General features: G+C 53.4%; 1 protein-coding gene across 3 annotated transcripts in view; it reads left to right on the top strand.

Moving 5' to 3' along the window:
* Positions 1 to 22184, top strand: part of VAV2 (vav guanine nucleotide exchange factor 2) — a 189454-nt gene continuing 167270 nt past the window's right edge. For all 3 annotated transcript variants that reach the window (XM_084820906.1, XM_084820903.1, XM_084820905.1), the window contains exon 1: positions 1 to 741. In XM_084820906.1, coding sequence (XP_084677032.1) covers positions 538 to 741 — 204 coding nt within the window. In that variant the 5' untranslated portion in view covers positions 1 to 537. The remainder of the gene's footprint in view (positions 742 to 22184) is intronic.

Here is a 22184-nt window from a genome sequence, read left to right as displayed (position 1 = left end):
GAGAGGCCGCCGCCCGGACGCTCCCCTCCCCTCGGGCAAGTTTCCGCGGGCCAGCGAGGAGGAGCGAAGCGGCGCGACGGGGCGGGCCGGGGCGGCGCTGCGCTGCGCGCTCGCTGCCTCTCCGCCCGCGCCTCTCCCTCGGCTGGGCAGCCAAGCCGCGGCAGCTGCTGCGCCCCCCCGGCAGCCGGAGCGGGGGCGCACGGGGCCGAGCGCCGCGCCTCCGCCACAGAGGCGGGCCAGGCGGGCGGCCGAGTTTCGCCGGAGCCGCGCGCCAGGTCGCTGCCGCCGCCGCCCGGCTCCGGCAGGGAGGCGCTTTGTTCCCGGGACGGCTCGGCGCTCCGGGCGGCGCGGGCGGGGCGCCCCTCCCTCGCTTCCTCCCTCCCGGCCGGCCGGCCGGCCCCGCGCCCGGCGGCGGCGGGCGGGCCGGGGCATGCGGGCGCGCCGGCGGCGGTGAGCGCGGGCGGGCGGGCGATGGCGCAGCGCCGCGGCGCGCCCTGAGCGGCTCGGAGCGGCCCGCCGGGCGCCGCGGGCGCCGCCATGGAGGAGTGGCGCCAGTGCGGCCGCTGGCTGATCGACTGCAAGGTGCTGCCGGCCGGCCACCGCGTGGCGTGGCCCTCGGCCGCGGTCTTCGAGCTGGCGCAGGCGCTGCGCGACGGCGTCCTCCTCTGCCAGCTGCTGCACAGCCTCTCGCCCGGCTCCGTCGACCTCAAGGACATCAACTTCCGCCCGCAGATGTCGCAGGTGAGCCGCGGGGCGCCCTGCCCGCCCGGCGGGCCGCGGCCGAGACGGGCGCGGGCCGCGCTCCCCGCGGGCGCAATGCCGTCGAGCGAGCGCCCCCGGCGGACTGCCGCGCCCGCATCCCGCCCTTCGGAGGGGCGGGCGGGGCCGCCGCCCGAGTTGCGCGGGGCGGGCGCTCCTCGCCGGGAACGGCAGGCGGGCGGCGCTGGCCTCGGGAGCCCCGCGGGGTCAAACGGGGGCGGCCTGCGGAGCCCCTGACTCCGGGGCGAGCGCCGGGCCTGTGCCCCGGGGACCGGCGGGGCGCGAGGAGGCGGCGCGGCGCGGCGCGGGGCGGGGCGGGGCGGCCGCCCAAGTTTGGGGCCTGGGCGGCAGCGGCCGTGAGCACGCTGTGAAGCCGCAGCCCGGGAGCGAGGGAGACCCGCCGCACGGCGCCATCCGCTGGGAGGCGCGGCAGCGCGGGGGGGCGCGGAGCCGCCGAAATGTTCCAGGGTAGAAAGACGGGGACGGGCAGAGCCCCCCGTGAAAAAAAGGCCCCCTGTGGGCCGCAAGAACAGCGGCAAAACTGCCTTCACTTCAGCGCGCAGGGGCTGTGGGCGACAAAACGGCGCCTCGGGGCAGTTGCTTCGGACACGCAAGCGCCCGTGGGGAGGATCAAGGTGCTCCCAGGCCCTCGCCGGCGGAGGAGCGGATCCCTCTTGGGAGAGAAGGGGAGCGCGCTGCTCTCGCTGCGGGCGGCTTGCATCCTGCGGGCCTGACGTGGGTGTCCTCCCGCCCGCAGCCAAGCCTCCCTCAGCAGGTCAGCGCGAGCAGCGCGCCCCGCAGATGCCCAGAGGCCGGCTCCATGGAGGCCAGCGGCGCGCGAAGCCGATCTAGCCCAGTATTGTCATCACTGACAGGGAGCAGCGGCTCTCCAGGGTTTCACGCCGCATTCCCTTGTAGAGAGGCTGCCGCTGGGTCGAACCTTGGACCTCCTGCCTGAAGAGCAGCAGCTCCGCCACTGAGCTACTGCCCCCCGTGAGCGTTTTCCGCTGCCCCAGAAGGCAGGACTAAATGTTCTGGGCTCGGGTTGCCAGAGAGTAGATTTCGGTTGGTCATTAGGGGAAATGCCGCAGCGGTTTGGCTGTGGGAACTATGACCAAGAGAGGACGGCTGGCTTCCCCCTCGCGGGAGGCTTTCGGGCGGGGGGGGCGTCCCTCGTGGGTGGAGGCTCCCAGTCTGGATTCTCCCAGGAACCCCCCAGCGCTCCTCTGAAGTCACATTGAAGGGGGTGCGTTCCTGCGCCCCCGGGCCTTTGAGGAAGCCCCGCCAAACGCAGCGGGACTGGCTCCCCAGCCAGTGTGTGCTGTGCGTCCAGTGACCACTCTCGACGCCCGCGTGTGCAGATCTTGTCTTCAGCTTGGATTTAAGGAAGTCACAAAGTCTTTACAGGAGGCCTGTGTCCGTCGGGCAGGGCGGGGTGGAGTTGGCCTTTGGTTATTTCCAGGCTTGCTTGCCAGACTGAATGTAAATTATACTAGCATCGTTGGCGAAGCCGGGCTGGGGAGGGCCGAGGGTCAGTGAACAGGGACGCATGCTGCATTGTACTCCGAGGGTGCCAAGGTCAGTTCAGTTACAGCGGGGGGGGGGGCCTTTCAGCCAGAGGGCCAAATCCCATTTCGGACAAGCTGCCGGGGGCCGCCTTCCAATGGTGGGTGGGTCCGAAGGCAAATGGGGCTGAGGCCAAAAATGCAAAAGATGCCAACGTATGGTAGCTCCAGGGTTCTCCTGTCAATCGCTGTCTGGCCTTCAGGGCTCATGAGTCTCCCATGGAGCCAGCGGGCTTTCTCGCACGTCTGTGTGTGTGGACCCCGGGAAGAGAGCAGCGGGGGGTGTTTCACCCATGACCAGAAAGGGCCCTTGCCTTTGGAGTGCTGCTGAGTCAGGAAGATGACAAATAACTGTTGCCCAGAGGAGGTTCCTGCTGGTAAATTGTCCTCTCCATGCAGTCACAGAAGCTCTCTGCTACCTCTTGCTTGGAAATGCCCTCGGTTTGAGCAAAAACAGAAGTTCACCATGCTAGCTAAATGAAGCCTCCCGTGCACGGAGGAGGCGGTATGCCTCAGAGACCAGATGCTACAGACGAACAGTGGGTGAACATGGCCTCATGCACCATTCGTCCGTTTCCCTGCAGCTTCCGGCTGGACACTCTTAAGGACAGAATGGTGAGCTAGACACAGGGGTGGGCAGAAGGGAAGATCTCCAGATGTTTGGGACTTCACCTCCCAGAAGCCCCCTGCCAGCATGGCTAGTGGTCAGGAATGCAGGGAGTTGAAGTCCAAACCATCTGGGGACCTACTTTCTGCCCACGCCTGAGCTAGAAGGGCTTGCATCTATTGGGTAGGACATTTCCTGCACAAATATGGCCTCTCTTGTTTATTTATATATTGTAATCCAGGCCTGCTTGTTCTCAGTGCAACCACCACTGAGGTCCCTTTCTTCTCTGACCCCAGAGGTGTTCCTCTCTGTCCTTTGGGAGGCTGATCCTGTGTTCTTTTCCTGCAAGTGTTGGGGTTTGTTGCCTAGGAACTGGCAGGCACTGAGGGCAAACTCCCACAAAAGAATTCCAAGTGCCTAGGTGGAAATCTCTTTCCCGCCTTACGCTTGCATCTGTGATGCAAAACCCCATGGCTGGCTGCACTCGTGGATTTGTCGGGGTGGTTCAAAGGAACAGATTTGTCAAGCTGCAGATGTCAGAGGTGTGATATTGTTTCATCATCTCCTTCAGTACTAATCTAGGGTTGTACAGTAGCCACACACCTAATTGCCCTGGGGCACATGACCAGGCAGGGAAACCTTTGCAAACTGACAAGAGTTGCAATCCCCCCCCCCCGCTGCCTTTCTTTTAGGTGGCTCTTGAACCACAAATGACCCACAGGGAAATGTGTAGGCTCATAATTTATTTGCAAGGCTGTCTGAGAAGGGCACCCTAGCTTCTGCAAACGTGGTAGCATGCTGATCTTTCCATCCTAAAATTGCTGGGGGATTGCTTACAGTCTAAAAGAGATGGCACCGTGTTGCATGCAATCTATAAAACGTGACACAAAAAGAAAGGGAATTGGGAGGGAGGAAGACAAAAGAAGATGCAAATTTGGGCACTAGGTTCTCGGCTGCAGACATCAGCAGGTCCTGCTGAATGTGTTTTGTGGCAGCATCCTGAGAACTGCGCTGCTCCGTGCTAGAGGGCTCCTTACGCTCCCAAAAGGCATTTTGTGCAGCTGCTCCATCTTTGCCACCTCCTGGCTCTCTTTCCCTGTGAAGATGCAGTGGGGAAACATGGCACAGTCGCAGATGGGAGACGGCAGCGTCTGGGCCCCCTCGGAATGCTGTGCACCAGGCAGGGCGATGGCACGATGAACACCTCGCCTGGAAGCACCCGGGGGCGCTGTCAGGCGTGGTGCCTCAGCTTCCTGTCTTGGGGGCCGGGCCGGGGGCTCCTGGGTTCGGAGGGCCTTGGGCAGGAGGTCCTCGGGGGGGGGCCCTCCCAGGGGGTCTGCCTTCTCCCCACCATGCTCACTGGCGGCTCCCCCTCCTCCCACTCACTCCCGCTTGCTGGACAGAGAGCCAGGCATCCGTGGCGTCTGCTCCCCCTCACCGCCGCAGCCGGGGCCAGAGTGAGAGGCAGGTGAAGAGGCAGGTTGCGACGGGGGAGAGGAGGAGGAGCCAGGCCAGTGGCTCTTGCCTGTGGGCCCTCCGCAGGCGCCCGACCATGCCGCCCCGTCGTGGGGCCCACCCGAGGGAACCCTTTCCCCACTGCCATGAGACTCCTCTGCATTGGGGAGGGTCTCGGGGCACGCGCTCAGGGCACGCTGCGTTGGTGCGGGGCACCGGCTGGGCCTGCTTGGGCTCCCTGGCTGCCCTTGACCTGTTTCTCCCCCTGGGGCATTGCTTGTGTGAGGGGCTTGATCCAGGCGCGGCTCCATTTGTCAGGGCTGGCTGCTGCTGCCCAAGGCACAAATAAACCCTCCCTCTCTCCCTTGCTTTGCCATTGGGTGCAGATCATACTTTCTTCCCAAGCAGCTTTCTGTTTGCGGTTCCCCGTTCCGGTTCCATCCGAGGCAAGGGAAGCGGGTCTTTCACTCCATTCTCAGGGACAGTGCTGGGGAAGTGGCGGAGTTCCATGCCCCCCCCCGTTCCCACCTTTTTGTCCCGGTGACATGTTGGGCTGGGCAGGGGGTGGTGCAGAGGAGCTGTGCACCTCCGGAGGGCTTCCTCACCTTGTTCCGCATGGGCAGCCTGACAGCCTGCTGCCATTCATTGGTAGGACGCAGGAAAAGAGGCTGCGTCGCGCCTTCGTTGGGGGCTGCAGCCACAAATGAAAGATTCGTGTTTTAAGCCTGCAGGAAGCAGGCAGGGTGCAGTAGACAAATTTAAGCATACAATCGGCTGTAAAGCAAAGCAAACAAATGCAAAAACTGCCGGACGAGGAGTTGGCGGAGACGCTGCGAGATGCAGTGGTCCCCGAAACACGTTGCTACACTTTGTACAGCAAACCTGTCTCTGATCTCTTGTGCTAGAGAAGAGGCAGTGATTGGGAAAAGCGGGGGGGGGCATGGCCATGCCTGCCCCTTCCTCAAGATCAGCCTGTGCCCAGCCTGGTGCCCTCCAGATGCAGCAGAAGTCTGGTCCATATTTTATTGGTTTGATTGCACTATTTCCACAGAGCCTCCCCAGAGTAACATAAGCAAAAGAGAAAAGGCTGTGCCCCGAGGATCTTGCAGGCAGCATTTCAGCAGTGGGTGGCATCTTGCAATTCTGGAGCTGGGAAAACTGACATGGGTGTTCTCTTTTATTACGTGCATGGGAGATTATTGTTTTTGGCAAATGACTCCATGTTAGCAGTAAACACACATTATCCCTCCATGTCCTTTAAATTTTGCTCAGCAAAAAGTGTGGATGCCTCCCTTCCACAGCCTCTTCTTGATAACAGATGTTTCTCTTGGAGGTTCTCAGCTGAAAAATAAACACACACAATTCCCCCTTTTGTTGTTACTGCACCGCATCGATGCAGTCTTTCTTCTTCTTTTCTTTCCGGAAAGCACTTTAGCGGCAAAATGCTGCCCAAGGTGGGGAAAAGGCTGCCAAGACTTTCAGGCAGGAGACGGATGACAGTAGGCAAGAGCTGGGGGGGTGGCTTGAGAGCAGCCCCGCCGCTTGTGGCAGGCACATGCTTACTTTGTCCCACTCTTGCCTCTGGACAAACAGGTTTGTCAGGCTCCTGACACCATGCAAACCCTGCAGACCTTGTTGAGTGGAGGCGAAAGGGATCGAGGTAGGCGCCCTGAGCAGCAGCGCCCGTTCCGTCATGGTTTGACCTCTCTCCAGAAAGGCCGCCCCCTGTCTGCCGCCGGCCTCTAATGGGGGTTGCCAGCAATGCAGCAGGGAAAGCACTGGGGGGGGACATCCCCACCCAGGGAGCAGCCCCTTGCAAAAACAGCGGTCACACTTCAACCCTGCCATAAAAGTTCCACAGGCTGACACAGCTGAGATGTATTAACTGGGCAGCCTCCGGAGGCGTCCGGAGGAGGAGCTGACCTCGCACCGCAGGGCTGGGCCGTCCTCGGTCTTGCGTGCCCATTGCCTTCTCTCTCCTCCCCCTCCCCCCCCCTTTTCCTAGCATCCCCCTGGCCTCCCCGGTGGTTGAATCTCCAAAGAGTGCTTCTCGGGATCATCGTTACACAGATGAGCAAACTGTGGGGAGAGCTTGAAGCAGGTAGTGTTGGCTGAAGGACGGAAGGGGACTTGCTGGGTCTGACCAGGGTCTACTGCATCCAGCATTCTTTGCACAGAGCCCAGCAAAAACCAGGGCATCGAATAAATTCAATGAATGAATGGCAAGAGTGTTGCAAACAACAAGTTCTGGGGAGGGCTGGGCGAGGCTGGGCCTCATTCCCTGCTGTGCTGGCTTTCCCAAGGGGAGGAAAGCACCCTGGGCTGGAGTCCCTGACCTGGAACCTGGCATCTCTGACCAGAGAGCATGGCGGGAATTCCCTGTGCAGCACATGCGGGGAGGGTCCTCCAGGGAGTAGGGCCTGGGGGCAATCCCTCCCCTGGAGGATGGGGACACCCCATGGGCTGGAGTAGGTGTACAGGCGGAGATTCCCCCCTTCCCCTCTGTGCTGCCTGGCGGGGTAGGCCTGGCATTGTAGTTTGCTGGCTGGGGATGGGTGCGCCCACTCGTAATCCTGCGTCTCCCGCAGTGTTCATTTCCCCAGGGGCCTGTGGCATTGCTAGCCCCTCTTGCAGTCCTGCGCCGGTGGTCTCGAGGTGGGAGCGTGGCCCCTGCCGCCTGAGCCAAACTCTGCTCTGCCGATGCGACGAGGGCCGGAGAGAGGTGGTGGCAGTGACGGCGGCAGCGGGGCACCACGGGATTAATGGCTGAATGGGAGCAATCAAGGAGCTCTCTGGACCAGCAGAGCCCTCGCCGCGCCAGTGGCGGCCACGTGCTCTTCGCGGCACCGCCAGCCTGCCAGGCGCCTGCCATTGCTGTGCGGAGTTGGCTGAGAACCCCAGCCTGCCTCTTGCTCGAGCGCACCGTTCTTGAGCTGTGCATTGTTCTGGGGCTCCTTGGAGCTCCCTCCCTCTCTCGCTGTCCCCGCCTCTCCTGGGTAAACAGGAACAGGGAGGGGAAGACGGATCTTGCAGTTCCTCACAGATGAGAATTCGGCATTTTGCGGGGGAATGATCATTGGGGGCAAGGTCTCTCCCTCTCCCTCTCTGTCTCTCATGCGAGCACACACACGTATATACACGTGTATCAGTGTTCTAGCTAGCTTTTATGGTTGCAGTGATTCTCTTGAAGTAGCTGCGCAGGGTCTCGGGTGGGGTGACTGCCTCCTTCCAACTCATCGAGAAGAGTCGATCGACATGACAGTGATGTGTGCCAGGGTCCACATGCCCGCCAAATGCAGCCGGCTGTGCTGCCTCTCAGGCAGGGCTGAGCGCACCACAGGCATGGGAGAAGAAAGGCGCGTAAAGAAATGCGGAGCTTTTTTCCAATATGTAGACCAGGGGGCGCCCAAAATTGGCCTGGAGACATGAGGCCATGAGGTCCTTCCTCCCGTGGGAGAGCCAGGGCGGTCTAGTAGTGAGAGCGCTGGACTGGAGCTCGGGAGGTCTGGGTTCTCGTCCCCACTCGGTCGTGAAGCTCCCTGGGTGGCTTTGGGCCAGTCACCGACTCTCAGCCTGACGTGCCCCACAGGGATGTTGTGAGGATAAAATGGAGAGGAGGAGCTTTGGCTAGGGGGGATTTCCCATTGGAATGAACGGGACCCCACCCCGTGGAAAGCCTTGTTTTGCTGCTCTAGTAAGCGGATGTAGGAGCTTGCTGTCCGCTCAGCAATGGAGCCCCTGCCTTGCAGGCAGAAGGCCTCTGGTTCGATCCCCAGCAGCATCTCCAGATGGGGCTTGGAGAACTCCTGCCTGAAACCCTGGAGAGCCGCTGCTGCCGGTCAGTGTCGACACTACTGGGCTAGATGGACCCCATGTCTGACACTGTTTCAGGCAGCTCCCTAGGTTCCTGTGTACACCATGCTAAGAAATAAATGGAAGTTCTATAAGAAGAGCTGAACTCTGTGATCAGCATAACCTGTGCAGATGGAGCGCCTTTGCATGCTTGCTTTCTCAGTTGTGCCTTCACTTAAAAGAAGACAGCGCTCTTCTGCGTAATTCTGCTCTCCATGGACACGGGGAGGGCTGTGCACCTCTCTAGCCTGTCCTCGTGGTCACTGGATAGTCCTCTATGGGACCTACCTGAGGTTGCATCAGAAATCGTCTATGTGCTCCCAGCTCCGTTAATGCAGCCCGTAAGGCCATGAAATTGGCTCTTTCTAAGAAATGAGAGCTGAGGTTCTCAGGAATCTGGATTTTGTAGCTTTTGGGGGGTACTTCCATGGAACCGCAGCATAAGCACAGCCTTTGCTTGCTGGCCCCAAGGGTCCTGCTTCCACCAATAGCCCCCAGGATGTTCAAGGGAGATTTCAAGTGTGTGGCTTTCAGTCCAGCTTTGGCCAATTTTTTTCCATCTCAAAAAAAAAAGAGGAGACAGTGGAGCTGGAAATGGTACAGCAGAGGAAAACCAGGAAGGCCAAAGGGTTGTCAATATGTTACATTTGTATCAGTATCTTGTATCTTTTGCTACATGTTTGTTTTGTAACAACCTGACTGCATATGAATAAACAAATCTGGACCTGATTGGCAGGCTGAGCAAAGAAAGCACACGATACGCAAGGAAACTCTGGAACTCACCACCACAAGATGCCAAGGGGGTTAGTACTGGTGGCCGAGGGGCTTTTAGGCGGCTTTGTGCAGGATAGGCCTATGAACAATGGCAACCTACCTCACAGGGTTGTTGTGAGGATAAAATGGAGAGGAGGAGGACCGTGTGAGCCACCTGGGGCTCCTTGCAAGGGGGAAAGAAGCGAGATACGAATGCAGCAATAGAAATCAATGAAAGTGAATGGAACTTCCTTCTACGCCGGCAGCCCGCATCTGAACGCTGGGGAGCCCGTTGGCTCCCTCCCCTCGCAAGCGCTGTTGGAGACAGAACGCGGAGTGGACCTTGGTGGCCCCATCCAGCCAGGCTGCTCTTCTTCTCTTGGACAGCTTTCTGACTTTTCCAGGATATAAAACAAATCCGTGGAAGCTATGCAACAGCGGCGCAGAACCTCTTCCAGCCCAAGGGCTGCATTCAGTTTCAGGGAAGCTCTCGGGCTGCGCTGCAGTGGTGGGTGTGGCCAGAGGCAAAGGGGGCGTGGCCAAAATCCCCAGACACCAACCTATTTTAGCTTAAACGTCTTCCTGCCAGGAATTAGGCCTTAGGAGAGGCATTTCAGTCTTTCAGAATGGAGGGGGAAACTGCACAAAAGCCAGGAAACTACCAATGGCTGGCAGTTGGGGGAACCCTGGGGTGTCTGTTTTGGCCCCCAGGAGTGCCAGATTTGGCCCCCAGACCTGAGGATCCATCACCCCTGGAGGTAATGGAAGTTGTCCAACACCTCTGGAGGGCCCCAGATTGGGAAAGTTGCAATACAGTGTGCTTGTTGAACTAGTGATATTCCTGGCTGTTTGGATCGGTGCCTGCTTTTGTCTCCTCTGTCTTGGAGGAGGCAGGCAGACAAGAAAGCTCTCTATCTCTTTCAGTCCCTTTATGAACTTTCACTGGGTCTGAATTGGCAGCACCAGCCAAAATGCCCAACAGGAAGTCCAACATTGCGTGTCTTGACATTGGACTGTAAAATGAGGTGAAATTCTAGAGCTGGGAGCCAAGACCACTTAACCCTCTCCACACTGGTTCTGGGCTTGCTTGTCTAAAGTTAACAACTGCAGATAGCAGGGTTGGCAGCTTAATCGCCGATGCCGAGCTGAACAGTCTGTTTTATCCCAGATCCTCCTTTCCCAGGTTTTAAGATAAGGATGCTTATGATTAAGATCCCAGGTAGAGGAATAACGTGTACGGTAGGAAATTGACAATGGACCTTATAATAACAATAATTAAATCATAGGGGGAAAAGACATGCGGTAAGACCTTGCCTGGCTACTTAATTGTTCTAGGACTGTAAAAACAGACCTCTTCTCTCTAAATTTGTTTTTGAATTTTTCTGACACTTTAGAAAATATATCAGTTTAACTGGAAATCCTACTTCCAAATGTTCCTTAGCCATTCAGAAATCTATGGGATTTGAGGTGATTTCCAATAAGAAGCAATGCAAGTTTTTGCTCTAGTCAATAGCTTTGCTATTAATTGTATGTCCTCCAACTCGGTTTGTTCCTTTATATATCCCAGTATTATTACTTTAGGTTCTAAGGTAAAGGGATACCTGTCATTCCTAAAATTACGTCTAGTACTTTTCTCCAAAATTGGATTTGGATACTCCCAAGTTGTTGTTGATATTATTATTTCAATGTTTTGTTTCTTCCTATAACCAAAGCTGCAAAATATATGCAGAAAATCTGTCCAAGAGGTGTCATCTACATTTCAAACGCCTTTATTCATTTCAGTAGCTTTGCTTTGTACTAAAACTGTAATCTATGTGCCTTTTGAGCTACTGAAGAAAAAGTAAGCGATCTGACAGCCTAATAAGTGAAAACTTACCCCAGTGTCTTAGAAGAAAAGGCTATCATTAGTCGTTTTGTTTCCCTTTTAATTCTGTATTACAGTAATGCAGCAGAACTGAAGTATTTTTTAAGAATGTGTCTTTAACTTGCAAAGTGAGAGATTGATATTACCCTTACTGGTGAATCAACTAACCTTTTAGTTGATTAATCTATCAATTCAGGGCTCGGAGCCCCAGGTCTGGGCTGAGGACATCATTTGCATGATGTACTCATTGCCTGGGAACATCTCTTGGAGGCTGCCTGGCTCAGCACCCTCTGTGTCTTGGATCACCCAGTGCAGGTTCTTGGACAGGAAAAATGACTCTGGGCCAGATACTCACTTTTGCCCAAGGGCTTTCCCTCCTTCTTGCAAGAGTCTGTTCAGCTCCTTGGTTTTCTGGTGATAAGATGGCTGGAGTGATGCTCCTCCTGGACATGCTGCCAGGGATCGAACCTGAGACCTTCCGCATGCAGAGCAGGGGCTCTACCACTGAGCTACAGCCCCTGAGCTACAGTTTGTTGCCTTAACCATGATGAAGATCCCAGATGCATCGCGGCTTAGATTGGTGAGCAAAGTCTTGCTTTCAGAATGTGCACTTAGGGAGACAACCATCAGGTCTGGATCTTCCCATATAGGCAGAGTGGCAAGGAACCGGCCTGAACACAGGGTATGAAATGTTTAACCATGGCTAATGCAAAGCACGGTGTGCAAACAATAATCTCTTATCCAGACTTGGAGCAGGTCTTTATCCAGGGTTGAGGTTTTCAGATATCACTCTTCCTTTACCATGGCTAAGGAAAACAAACTAGGGTTGCATTTGCATGTAACTCTAAGCCATAGTTTATGTTAATCATGGTTTGTTGCATTAGCCATGAATTGTCTTGCGAATGAGAACACAAACTGGAGCTTGTTTTCCCTATTTCCAGTTGTTTCTCTCCCGCCCATTTTGAGAACCTTCAGAGCAGTTTCGTTTTCAGGTTTCTCCCCACTGTTTCAGGGCAGATAGTGATGCAAACAAGCCAGGGATAATCCATGACTCCGGATTTAGACATCACAAGCCACGGTTTAAAGAAGCTGAACTTTGTAAGTCAGCAACAAACCATAGCTTGTATTTGTCCTTTGTGGCTGGTTAATCCATCCTGGTTTGTTTGCAGTGATGGCTTTAGGCACCACAACAAGCCGGGCTTCAAGAAACCACACCCTGGCTTGGTGTTATGTGCAAACCAGGCCCATGGCTGAATGCTGTGTCTTCCTCCTGTGCATAAGTCTGTGGCTCTTGTTTTGTGCTGGTTTGGTGCTCAGCCTTACAGAACCTATTATTTCCTTCCTGTTGTTGGACTTGGCAGTGAGACTGATTTTTTCTCCTTTGCAGCATCAAGACAGAGAGAACTGCATAAATATTTTAGTGGAAATTTCATTGTTCCTTCCAGAGATGTGGCTTCTGGCTTCTCGAAGGGCATTTGCGAGGAACTTTGGCTCATGGCAGTTTAAATGCCAGCCTGGGGTTGCGGGAAACGTCAACTTCAGATGAGTTAGAATTAAATTGTCCCAGTTTCTCTCTTTACCCTTCCTTGAAAGCCCCTCTTCTCCGCCATTTCTGATCTTGGGAGAAGCATCTTCACCGTGGCGCTTCCTGGTATGGTCAGATAAATGTGCGAGGCGCTCTTTCTCTCCGTTGACTAGGGTCAACGCTCACCTGTTTGCTGCCATTAGAGTAATTATTGATTCTTCGCTCTCTGTGCCAGGGAATTCTTTCCTCCTGTTAGAAGTAAGTAATTGCACAATTCAGGGCTTTTTAAAAAGGGGGGCATTTAACCTGTCCTTTAAAAGACTAAGACAATCTTCAAAGCAACTGAACTTCATTGATGTGAATGGAATAGTTTCTTAGCTTGACTGGGGAGCAAGAGCAGATATTTAGGGTCAGTGTCGATCTTCCAATGGGTGATGGCTGTGGAAGGGCCATGTTCAGAGGCAGAACACGGACTAAATATCAGGGGACAAATGGGGGGGGCGCTGCGCCTTCTTCGCCTGGCTTGGATGGTTTTGGCAACATGAGCCCAGCCGCTGTTGGAAATGGGAGGATGGGTTGGACAGATCTTTGGCGTTGTGGTGAAATTGCCACTGCGAGGCCCCCTCTCCCTCCTCCGCCTCCGTGATTTGGTCTTATCCATTCGAAAGCCACTGGTGGGAGATTCACAACAGATGGGAGTAAGTCCTTCTTCATGCAGTGTGGAGTTGAAACTACGGAATTAGCTATCACCAGATGTCGTGATGGCCACCCATCTGGATGGCTGGCTCTAAAAGGGATTCGGACAAGTTCCTGGAGGAGAAGGCTGCCAATGGCTGCCAGTCTTGATGTGCTCCCTCCAGTGTCAGAGGCAGTGAGCCTCTGCATGCCAGATGCTGGGGAACATGGGCGGGAGGGTGCTGTTGCACTCCTGTCCCGCTCGTGGGTTTCCTGTGGGCAGCTGGTTGGCCCCTTTGTGAACAGAATGCTGAACTAGATGGACCTTGGGTCTGATCCAGCATCAAGGGTCTTCTGATGTTCTTATTGCTAGTCTTGTGGCAGTGAACTCCATAGATCAGTCACGTGCGCCGCGCACAGAAGAGCTGCTTCCCTTCCGTCATGTCCTGAATCTAAGGCTAGTCAGTGTTACTGCATGACGCCAGGTTCAAGTGTTATGGAAGGTGGAGGGGACACGTGTGTCTTCTCCACGCCACAAATGCCATCCAAATTTGGTAAACCTCTGGCTGAGAATGATGGAAGTTGCAGGCCAACACATCTGGAAGGCACTCGGTTGGGGAACACTGAACCACGGAGACCCCTCTCTAGCGGTTGCAGAAATCCCGTCTCGGAGAGACCCACCTGGCACCCACACTGGTGTCTCCCTGGGGCCAGGGGAGACTTTATCTTCCCCTGTGCTTCTAATACTTCTTTGATTCTTGGCACAACTGTTCTCCCTTTTGCTAGTTTTATGCTGGTTTTTACTCTGACACCATTTTAAAGTTTGTCTCGATGCATAATTTTCTTGTAAATCACCCAGAGGATTTGTTGTTGTTGTTCTTAATGGGCAGTATAGAAATACTGTATATAAAGAAATAATATATAATAATTGAACAGTACACTTGATTTTATTTTTACATGCAGTTTTATTTTAATTTGAAACATAGTTAACAAAATAAAGGCAACAAAAAGAAGCAGCAGAACATACATATTAAGAAGTCAACGTTACTAAAGAAACAAAGGAATTCGCTAATTATACTCCTTCGTCTATAACCAACATGCATATGGAAAGTCTACAGTAAAACAGCCTAAGTGGGAGCTCATTACCTAATGAAAGAGTAAAAATACAATTGATGTAGTATGTAAAAGGAGCATGTGAGAGAGTGTGTTATTTTGTGTGTGTGTGTTAGTCAGAAAAAGTATAGGCAACTGTACTTGGTCGGGATTGGATTTATTCTAAATGTGGTTGCACCAAAGACTGATGTAACAGCGTTCTGATTCCTACTCTAAAGAGGGATACTTGGAGGGTCTAGAAATACAGTGCATTGAACAGACATGGTGTCTTTGTCACCCTCCCCTCATTTTTTTTTGCTGGCTGGCTGAATTCTGCAAGCTGGCAATCGTATTAGCATCGACCAAAAGGTAGATTAATGTGCAACCTGACCTGGGTTTTGAAGCATTTCGCTTCTCTCCACCTTCATCTCTCGGCACTGTGGCGTTATCTTTTTTCCCAATAACAACCTTCCAGAAAATTCCTCTGGGGATTTGTAGCAAATTTGTCACATCCCCCTTTGACTATAATCTGCAGTTGGGCAGTTGCGGGAGGAAAAAGAAGTAATGAGGTCTATTCCCAGGAGATCAGGGAACTGGGAATTAAACAATGCCACTCTGTTAAATTCAATAAAATTCCAGGGACCTTCTAATAATGAATTCAAAGGTTGTTTTTGCCCCCTGAGGGTAGAAATAAAATGGGAGGCATTTCCCTACCCCCTGCAGTGTTTCAATAATCTAAACTTCCTTCTCCTTCAAAGTCCCTCTCACTTAGTAGTCCCCTCCCACCAAAGAAATGCCGACCACCAAGAATCCAGACGTAGTACTAGTTCCTTGTAAACCATGGTTTCAGCTGACGCCCAACTTGGGTCACATTGAAGCCCTGCAAAGCAGGATTGACTGGAGTGGAAAGGGAATCTTTATTGCAGGGGTTCAGAACCTCTTTCAGCCCAGGGGCTGCGTTTCCTTTCAGAGAAGCTCTTGGGGGCCACATTCTGGTGGTGGGCAGGGCCAGAGGCAAAAGGGGCAGGGCCAGAATAACAAAAACGCCAGCCTGTTTGAGCTTAAAGCTGTTGCCGTCGGTAGCTTCAGTAACATGGAGAGGCTTTTCAAACTTTTTAAATGATGAACAAGTGCACAAGAGCCGGGAAACCACCCCATGATTGGTGGCCGGGGGCGAACCCCAGAGGGCTGAAATGGGACCCCAGGCTGGCCAGACACTCCTGCTTTAGAGTAGAGCATAAGCCACCATAGCCCTTCCCCAAAACACTTTTGCTCAAGCAGCTGCCTTTCTCCCTGGAGCCCCCCTGGTTGGAAAACAGTTTGAAAAGCTGTTTAGAGAGTGGACTGCAGGTGGCAGAAAGGATCACCTCCCCTCACTGACCCCCCTGTTTTGTGGCGTGTCTGCTGAAGAGGGGAGCTAAGGCCCAGCGCAGAATGTAACTTCCCTGGTCTCCAAAGCACAGCTTCACTGCTGGAGTGGGGAGGGAGACCTGGATGATGGCGGCACAGGTGTTGGCCAATAGGCCTGGATTTGGAAGGAAAGGCTGCAGCGGCCTTGCCGGGTGAAAGAGGCCTACGGGGCTCCTGGTCACAGCCACCACCACTGTTGATTTCCTTAAGAGTGGCCTTCTTGGGAAGGAGGGAGGGCGACTGCAGCACTCCTAGCCCGATGGACACAGGAGCGGATTGCTCTGGCGGCAGGGGCAGCAGGGCTTGCAGGGATGCAGGCCGACATTATCTTCTCAGCGGGGATGCTGCTGTCACCGGCCACCCTCCTTGGACCTCCCTGTTCTCTCTGAGCTTAGCTGCAGTCCTCACAGCAGCTGGGGGAGAAATGGAGTTTCCTATATATTGTCCCCTGTTGAAGTATTTTGGGGATGGGCAATTCGGACCCATCAGCCTTGCCAAAGACCTGCTCCTGGTGGAGATGGAAACTGCTGGGCCTGATTTGTTGACATGGATCCACCCAGCTGCCTGCATTTGGGGCTGGCCTTGGGGGCGTGGCTCTGGGGACTGTCGTGAGGAGCGCCCGCACTTCCAACTTGACCACGGCTGCTGGCTGCGAGCTAAACTTGGAAGTTCACCTGTGGATTCAGGAGCAGTAGAATGGTGATTGCGAGTGGCCAGCGGTGTGTGTGAGGGGATGAATAATTTATCTTTATGTTTATTTATACCCCACCTTCTCCCCAATACTGGGACTCAAGGCGGCTTTACAACATTAAAAACTTGTACAGTTAAAACTGATAAATAGAAATATACAAAAGTTAAAAATATAATTAAATCATCAATAATATTAAAATTATATAAAATATCAAAATTTTAAAAGGCAACAAGAAATATAAACCATAGTATCCATCCATCATATCATAGAATAGTAGGGTTGGAAGGGGCCTACAAGGCCATCTATATTCTCACAGGTACAGACTATCTATCCTCAAAGGCATGCCAGAACAAAAAAGTTTTTGCCTGCCTGCAAAAGCATACCAAGGAGGGTGCCACTCGCCTCCCTGGGAAGGGAGTTCCAGAGTCTTGGGGCAGCCACCAAGAAGGCCCTCTCCCACGTTCCCACCAGATGAGCCTGTGATGGTGGCGGGACCGCGGTAAGGGCCTCCCTTGAAGATCTCGGGGCATGAGTAGGCTCATAGGGGAGAATATGGTCTTTGCCTGTATTCTCCATAAAACCCCATAAAGGAAGGGTAGTCCCTGGTAGAACATTGGGCTCCCATGCAGCATCCAGTTCCTGGAGAGTATAAAGCCCCCAGTTTGCATTATTCACAAGACGTGGGAATTGTGAGGGTCCTGGGGATCTGGCGTGTGCTCCTTCCCCCCCTGCCCTCCCCACAAGATGTCCATGCCTTCTCTGATGCCTACACACCCAAAGAGCTAAAGAACATCTCCATGTCTCTTTCTCTCCCCTCCCTTTTTAAAGAACTAACCCCAGCCCTGAATGCCGACATTCAACTCTTGAACTTTTAGTCTGTGCTTCCTGGTTCCCTGGAATAAAAGATCAGCTGTTTTGTGTGCTATGTTTTTAATAACTCGCCCACGCATACATAGATGCATGTCTCCTGGGAGAGCCTTTGGGAGCAGTGTGGTGGCTGCAAATGGTTCCTACTGTTCCTTTTTTCCCAAGACAAGACTCCTCTCGGCCTGCCTGCACCCTGAGGATGGCTCAGGAGCAAGGGCTGGGGTCATTCCAAGAGAGTGACGTTTGGCAGGGCTGAGCTGAGAGGCCTGAACGTTCTGGGAAGGGAGGCGACTGCAGGTGAGGCGGCAGAGCTGTCCGCTGTCCACAGTGGGTGCTTGGGACACCAGACCTCTCCCTTCACTTCCCCACCCCGGGCCTGCTTGGTGGAATGGCCGCAGGGCAGCCTTGCGGACAGTCAATGCCCTTGTGAAGGAAGGCTGCCAGGGCTGTGACCCACTTTGTTAAGAAGCGGTGTCTTTGCCGAAGTCGAGGCTGAGCAGACGGGAAGCAAGCGGGGCGACTGGCCTTTGCACAGTCCTCGGCAAGCATCCTAGGAGAGTGGGCTTCCCGCTTTAGAATGCGTGCTGGGGGGAGGAATGGCACCATGGGACGGGTTGTCAGGGGAAGGGCGTGGCCAAGGGGAGGGGGTGGGGAAACCTGGAAGGCCAGACTTTGAACCCAGGCAGGCTGGATGTGGATCCAGGCCTGAGGTTCTGTCCTCCTGGCCTAAAATATAGCAGCTGTCTGCAGCTCTTATTTGCAGATCTTGCGTGCATCTATAAGAATATTCAGTGGCTGAGAGATTTCCATTCCCATGGTTGTAGTAATTGCTCCAGTGGTCTGAGACCAATATTTCTGAGCTGAAGGGCGAGTCCGCCCTAAATGGAAAGAGGTTTCTACTGCTGTTGTACCTTTCTAGCACTGAGGATCACGAGCACTTACAATTTGGAATAGCCAGATGTTGGCTGGGAATTATGGGAGCTGTAGTCCAGAGGGGGCCACGCTGGGGGAAGGCTGAGATGATGGGAGCCATCAGGATGATGGTGGGCATCTGCAGTGGATTCAAAGGACTTCAGATTTCCACAGCAGAACAACTTTTCCCAAGTGGCATGGATTCTGTGGACTTGTGGGCTGTTTTTTTTACTTTCTGGAATTTTATGCAAATTTAGTTGTAGAATAATAATATTTTTTTAAAAACTCCACCAGCTGAAAATGCACATTTCCTCCACAGGCGAAAGCATGAAAATGCACGGGTTGTTGTTTTTTGGCACATTGGTGCAAGTGCAAATTTGCACAAATGTGAATTTGTGCAGATTTGGGAAACTAGAAAAATCTGATTTCGTCAAATGAACAGACAACAGAACAAAAGGCATCAAACAATCCACAAAATGCAGACGGAATGGACTTCAAAAAATCCATACATCCCGAATTGTGAGTCATCCTGTGGAATTTCACAGATGGCAAACTCTCGTTCATTGGTGGCTCTTTAATGGAGAGAAGAATCTCTGCCTGCTGTTTGGAATTCATCTCATCTGGGATTGGTAATGATAACTTCACATAAAACATAATATTTATTCCCCTTTCTCCATTGAAATGCACCAGGTGCACTCCAGAGTGTCTCCTCTGGCTGGTGCACGAGACGGCGGTGCGTCTGAATTACGTATGTCGCACTGCTCCGGTAGCCACACTGTGGAGAAGGCTGGCTTACGCTCCCAGTGTGTATACCCTCCTCTGAAATACAGCGCAACCTGAAAAATCTGTCTTCGCCAGAGCGCGTCAGGCAGCAGCACAATTTATGTGCTTTCATAAGAAACGAGGTCCATGCTTTTGTAGGAAACAAGGTTGTGTTGGCGCGTGGAGAGATGTTCTCATTACCTCCTGATTTAGGTGGTGCGGAATGGGGTCTCTTCACCCTGGTGAATGCCTGTGCGTTTGTTCTTTCCCACTTATTTTCTGTTTTCTTCTTGTTTGTAGTTTGTTAAAGATAAGGAGACAACTGCTATCCATTCGGGAGCACCCCTGCTGAATTTAATTCACTTCTTGGCTTGCGGCTTATGCAAAATGCCCCCCACGACATGAGACAGTATTTCCCCGTAGCGCTCATAATTACCAATCCTGGAACGCAAATTCTGCCCTCGCCTTTTGGTTCCTCCCCCAGTTTGTTGCATATGCTACATATAATGTAGTACCTGGGTGAGTGTCAGGAGTGCCCTGGCGGCCTCTTTCAGTACACTCCAATAGCCAACTCAAGACACAGACGAAAGGATTCTTTTCAAGGCTTTAATCCTTTTACAACTTAATGACTCTTTCAGATGCTAATCACCAGCGACTAAAGCAAGGAACAGCAGGGTAGCCTATGCTCTGGGTAGGCAGTTGGTCCCCGTTTGAAGGAGAAACACTTGAAGTCCCTGAACTTATGGGCTAGGGAGAGATCCTCCCTCTTTCCCTAGGGTCCATGGGAGGTGGCCGTTGCTTGCGCGCCAGATGGGCGCTATGCCTCCTTTCCATGCCCTCCATCACTCGTTGCTCCCTGTGTCTGCGTCTAGTGTCTAGCAAGCCCCCCTCCCGCACTTTCTCACTGCCAGGGTCACTATCTTTCTCAGGAATGCTGGCAGGAGGAATCTCTGCCAGCTTCTGTGCCTGTGAGGGATGAGCTGGCTCCTCTCCCACGGATTGCTGATCCTCCTCAGAATCAGAACTGCTCTGGGGTTCTATTGGCTCAGTTTCCACCCTGACAGTGAGGAACCTCCTTCAGCCCGCGGGCCAAATTCCATTTTGGAAAAGCTCTTGGAGGCTGCATTCCAAGTGGTGGGTGGGGCCAGAGACAAAAGGGGTGGAGCCAAAGGCAAAGGAGCACTTTTTATCAGCTTAGGCTGATATACCAACTACGCCCTTGTCTGGACAGAGATAGCCGAGCTACAGTTATCCATGCTCTGATAACCTCTCATCTGGATTTCTGTAATGCATTAAACATGGGCTGCCCTTGAAAATGGTCCAGAAATTTCAGCTAGTCCAAAATAGAACAGTAAGATTGTTAACATGGACTGGCCAACGAGATCACATTATGCCAGTACTTTTCCAGCTGCACTGGCTGTTAGTCAATTTCTGGGGCCGATTCAAAGTGCTGGTATTAACATTCAAAGCCCTTAACAGCTTGGGGCCAGGTCCTCGGAAGGATCGCCTCCTCCCATATGTGCCTGCCTGGACCCTAAGCTCATCCTCAGAGGTCCTTCTCTGTGAGGCGCTGCCAAAGGAAGTGAGGTGGGTGGCTACCAGGAGGAGGGCCTTTTCTGCTGTGGCCCCCCCGGCTTTGGAATGAGCTTCCTAGAGAGGCTTGCCTGGAACCAATGATGTACTCCTTCCAGTGCTAGGTGAAGACCTTTTTATTCTCCCAGTATTTTATCATTTTAGCTTCCTAGTCTTTTAGCTTTGGAGTTTTAAATCTCTGCATCGCTGCTAAGTTTTATTCTGGTTGTACTGTTCTGGTTTTAAGCTTTCATATTTTATATTGTTTTGTGCCGCGCTTTGTGGTTTTACTTTTTGTGAACTGCCCAGAGAGCTTTGGCTATTGGGTAGCATAGAAATGAAATGAAATGAAATGGAATGAATGAATAAATGGGGGGCAGGTCAAAAATACCAGCATATTTTAGCTTGAGGCTCTTACTGCCAGGAACAGAGCCTTAGGAGAGGAATTTCAACCTTTCAGAAGGGGAAAACTGCACAAAAACCAGGAAACCCCCAAAGAATTGATGGGTGGGGCCAGGGGGAGGCGGTGTGGGGAATCTCAGGGAGCCGGATTTGGCCCCTGTGCCTGAGCTTCCCACCCTCTGACCTAGTGCTTAACATCGAGCATTGACCAGGGGGTTGGACTCAATGGTCTTATAGGCCCCTTCCAACTCTACTATTCTATGATTCTGTGATCTTCTACTTGAGCTCACTTTTTTATAAATTAAATTTGGAGGCACAGCTGATGCACTCCCGCCATGTCACTGCATGCACTGTTCTGAGCCTGCCTCCTGATTAGTGCCAGATGAGCCCAGAGCAGTGACTCATCCAGAGATGCAAGAGGCAGGGCAGGAGTCAGACTTCTGCATCCCTGCGCTGGAAGTGGTGGCGTGGCCTGGTGTGGCAGAGCTACCTGCTCCCAGCAGTCTGGAACCACAGGAAGCCTCCTCTCGGGCGAGGGACGTTCCAGGCTCTCGGGAGCTTTCCATCGTTTTTATGTCTTTTGACACGCCAGCCGTTATGTCTCCTCTGCACGCAGTCTGCAAATTCCTGGTCTCGTCTGTTCTCTCACCGTTTTGTGCTATTTTCTTGTGGCAGGTTGTGCAAACTCTCATATTGACAATTATGCCTGCATATTGTTTTAGGCTGGGCTCCCCAACTCTTTTAGGTCAGTGGGCACATCTCACATTTCGAGAAGATGTCACGGGCACTCTCACAAATGGCTGCCACGGGGTGGGGCTTGCCCATTCAAAAAACGGGCTGGGCACAGCTGGGCACAAAACACTCACTTCCCAGAAGGCAAACGGTAAGAAAAGTAACTCGCCCAGGAACCTAAGTACACGGCAAAGTTGGGGTCTGTGTTTTGAATTCAAAACCAGTGTTTTGAGCCCAAGTAAAGATGGCACTGGAGAGCGGCTGTTTGCTTTGCAACGTAACAGCCTCCCACTTTAAAACTAATCATCTTAAGACATAAAATTAAAACCCCAGGGAGACCCCAGGGCTAGATGGGGCAAGATTACGTTTAGGCAGGATAACTGGCGCGCTGCAACAGTGTGGGACAGAAATGATACCTCCTCCTCAGCTCTGCTGCCCGGCTGCTGAGCCCAGGCCGCTCTCACCTTGCGTAGCCCCACCGCCCCAGTTCCAGAGCAGCCTCCTGGGTTCTGTTTTGTGGTTCCCCGGGGGTGGGGGGGGGAGACCTTGGACGACTTCTGTACCGCATCTGTATTCCTTGGAGGAGCGCAGGGCAGCAGGTGGACTGTCTCCCTTTATCTCTTCCACAACCCCTGGAAGTAGTTCAGGCTGAGAGAGGACAACATTCCCAAGGCAACAGCTCTGTGGGC

Source organism: Heloderma suspectum, chromosome 14 (genome assembly GCF_057233095.1).
Source record: "Heloderma suspectum isolate Gila_16-S chromosome 14, 16-S_ref, whole genome shotgun sequence".
Taxonomy (NCBI): Eukaryota; Metazoa; Chordata; class Lepidosauria; order Squamata; family Helodermatidae; genus Heloderma; species Heloderma suspectum.
Note: the sequence above shows the minus strand (reverse complement) of the source record. Positions and strands in the feature narration are given on the sequence as shown.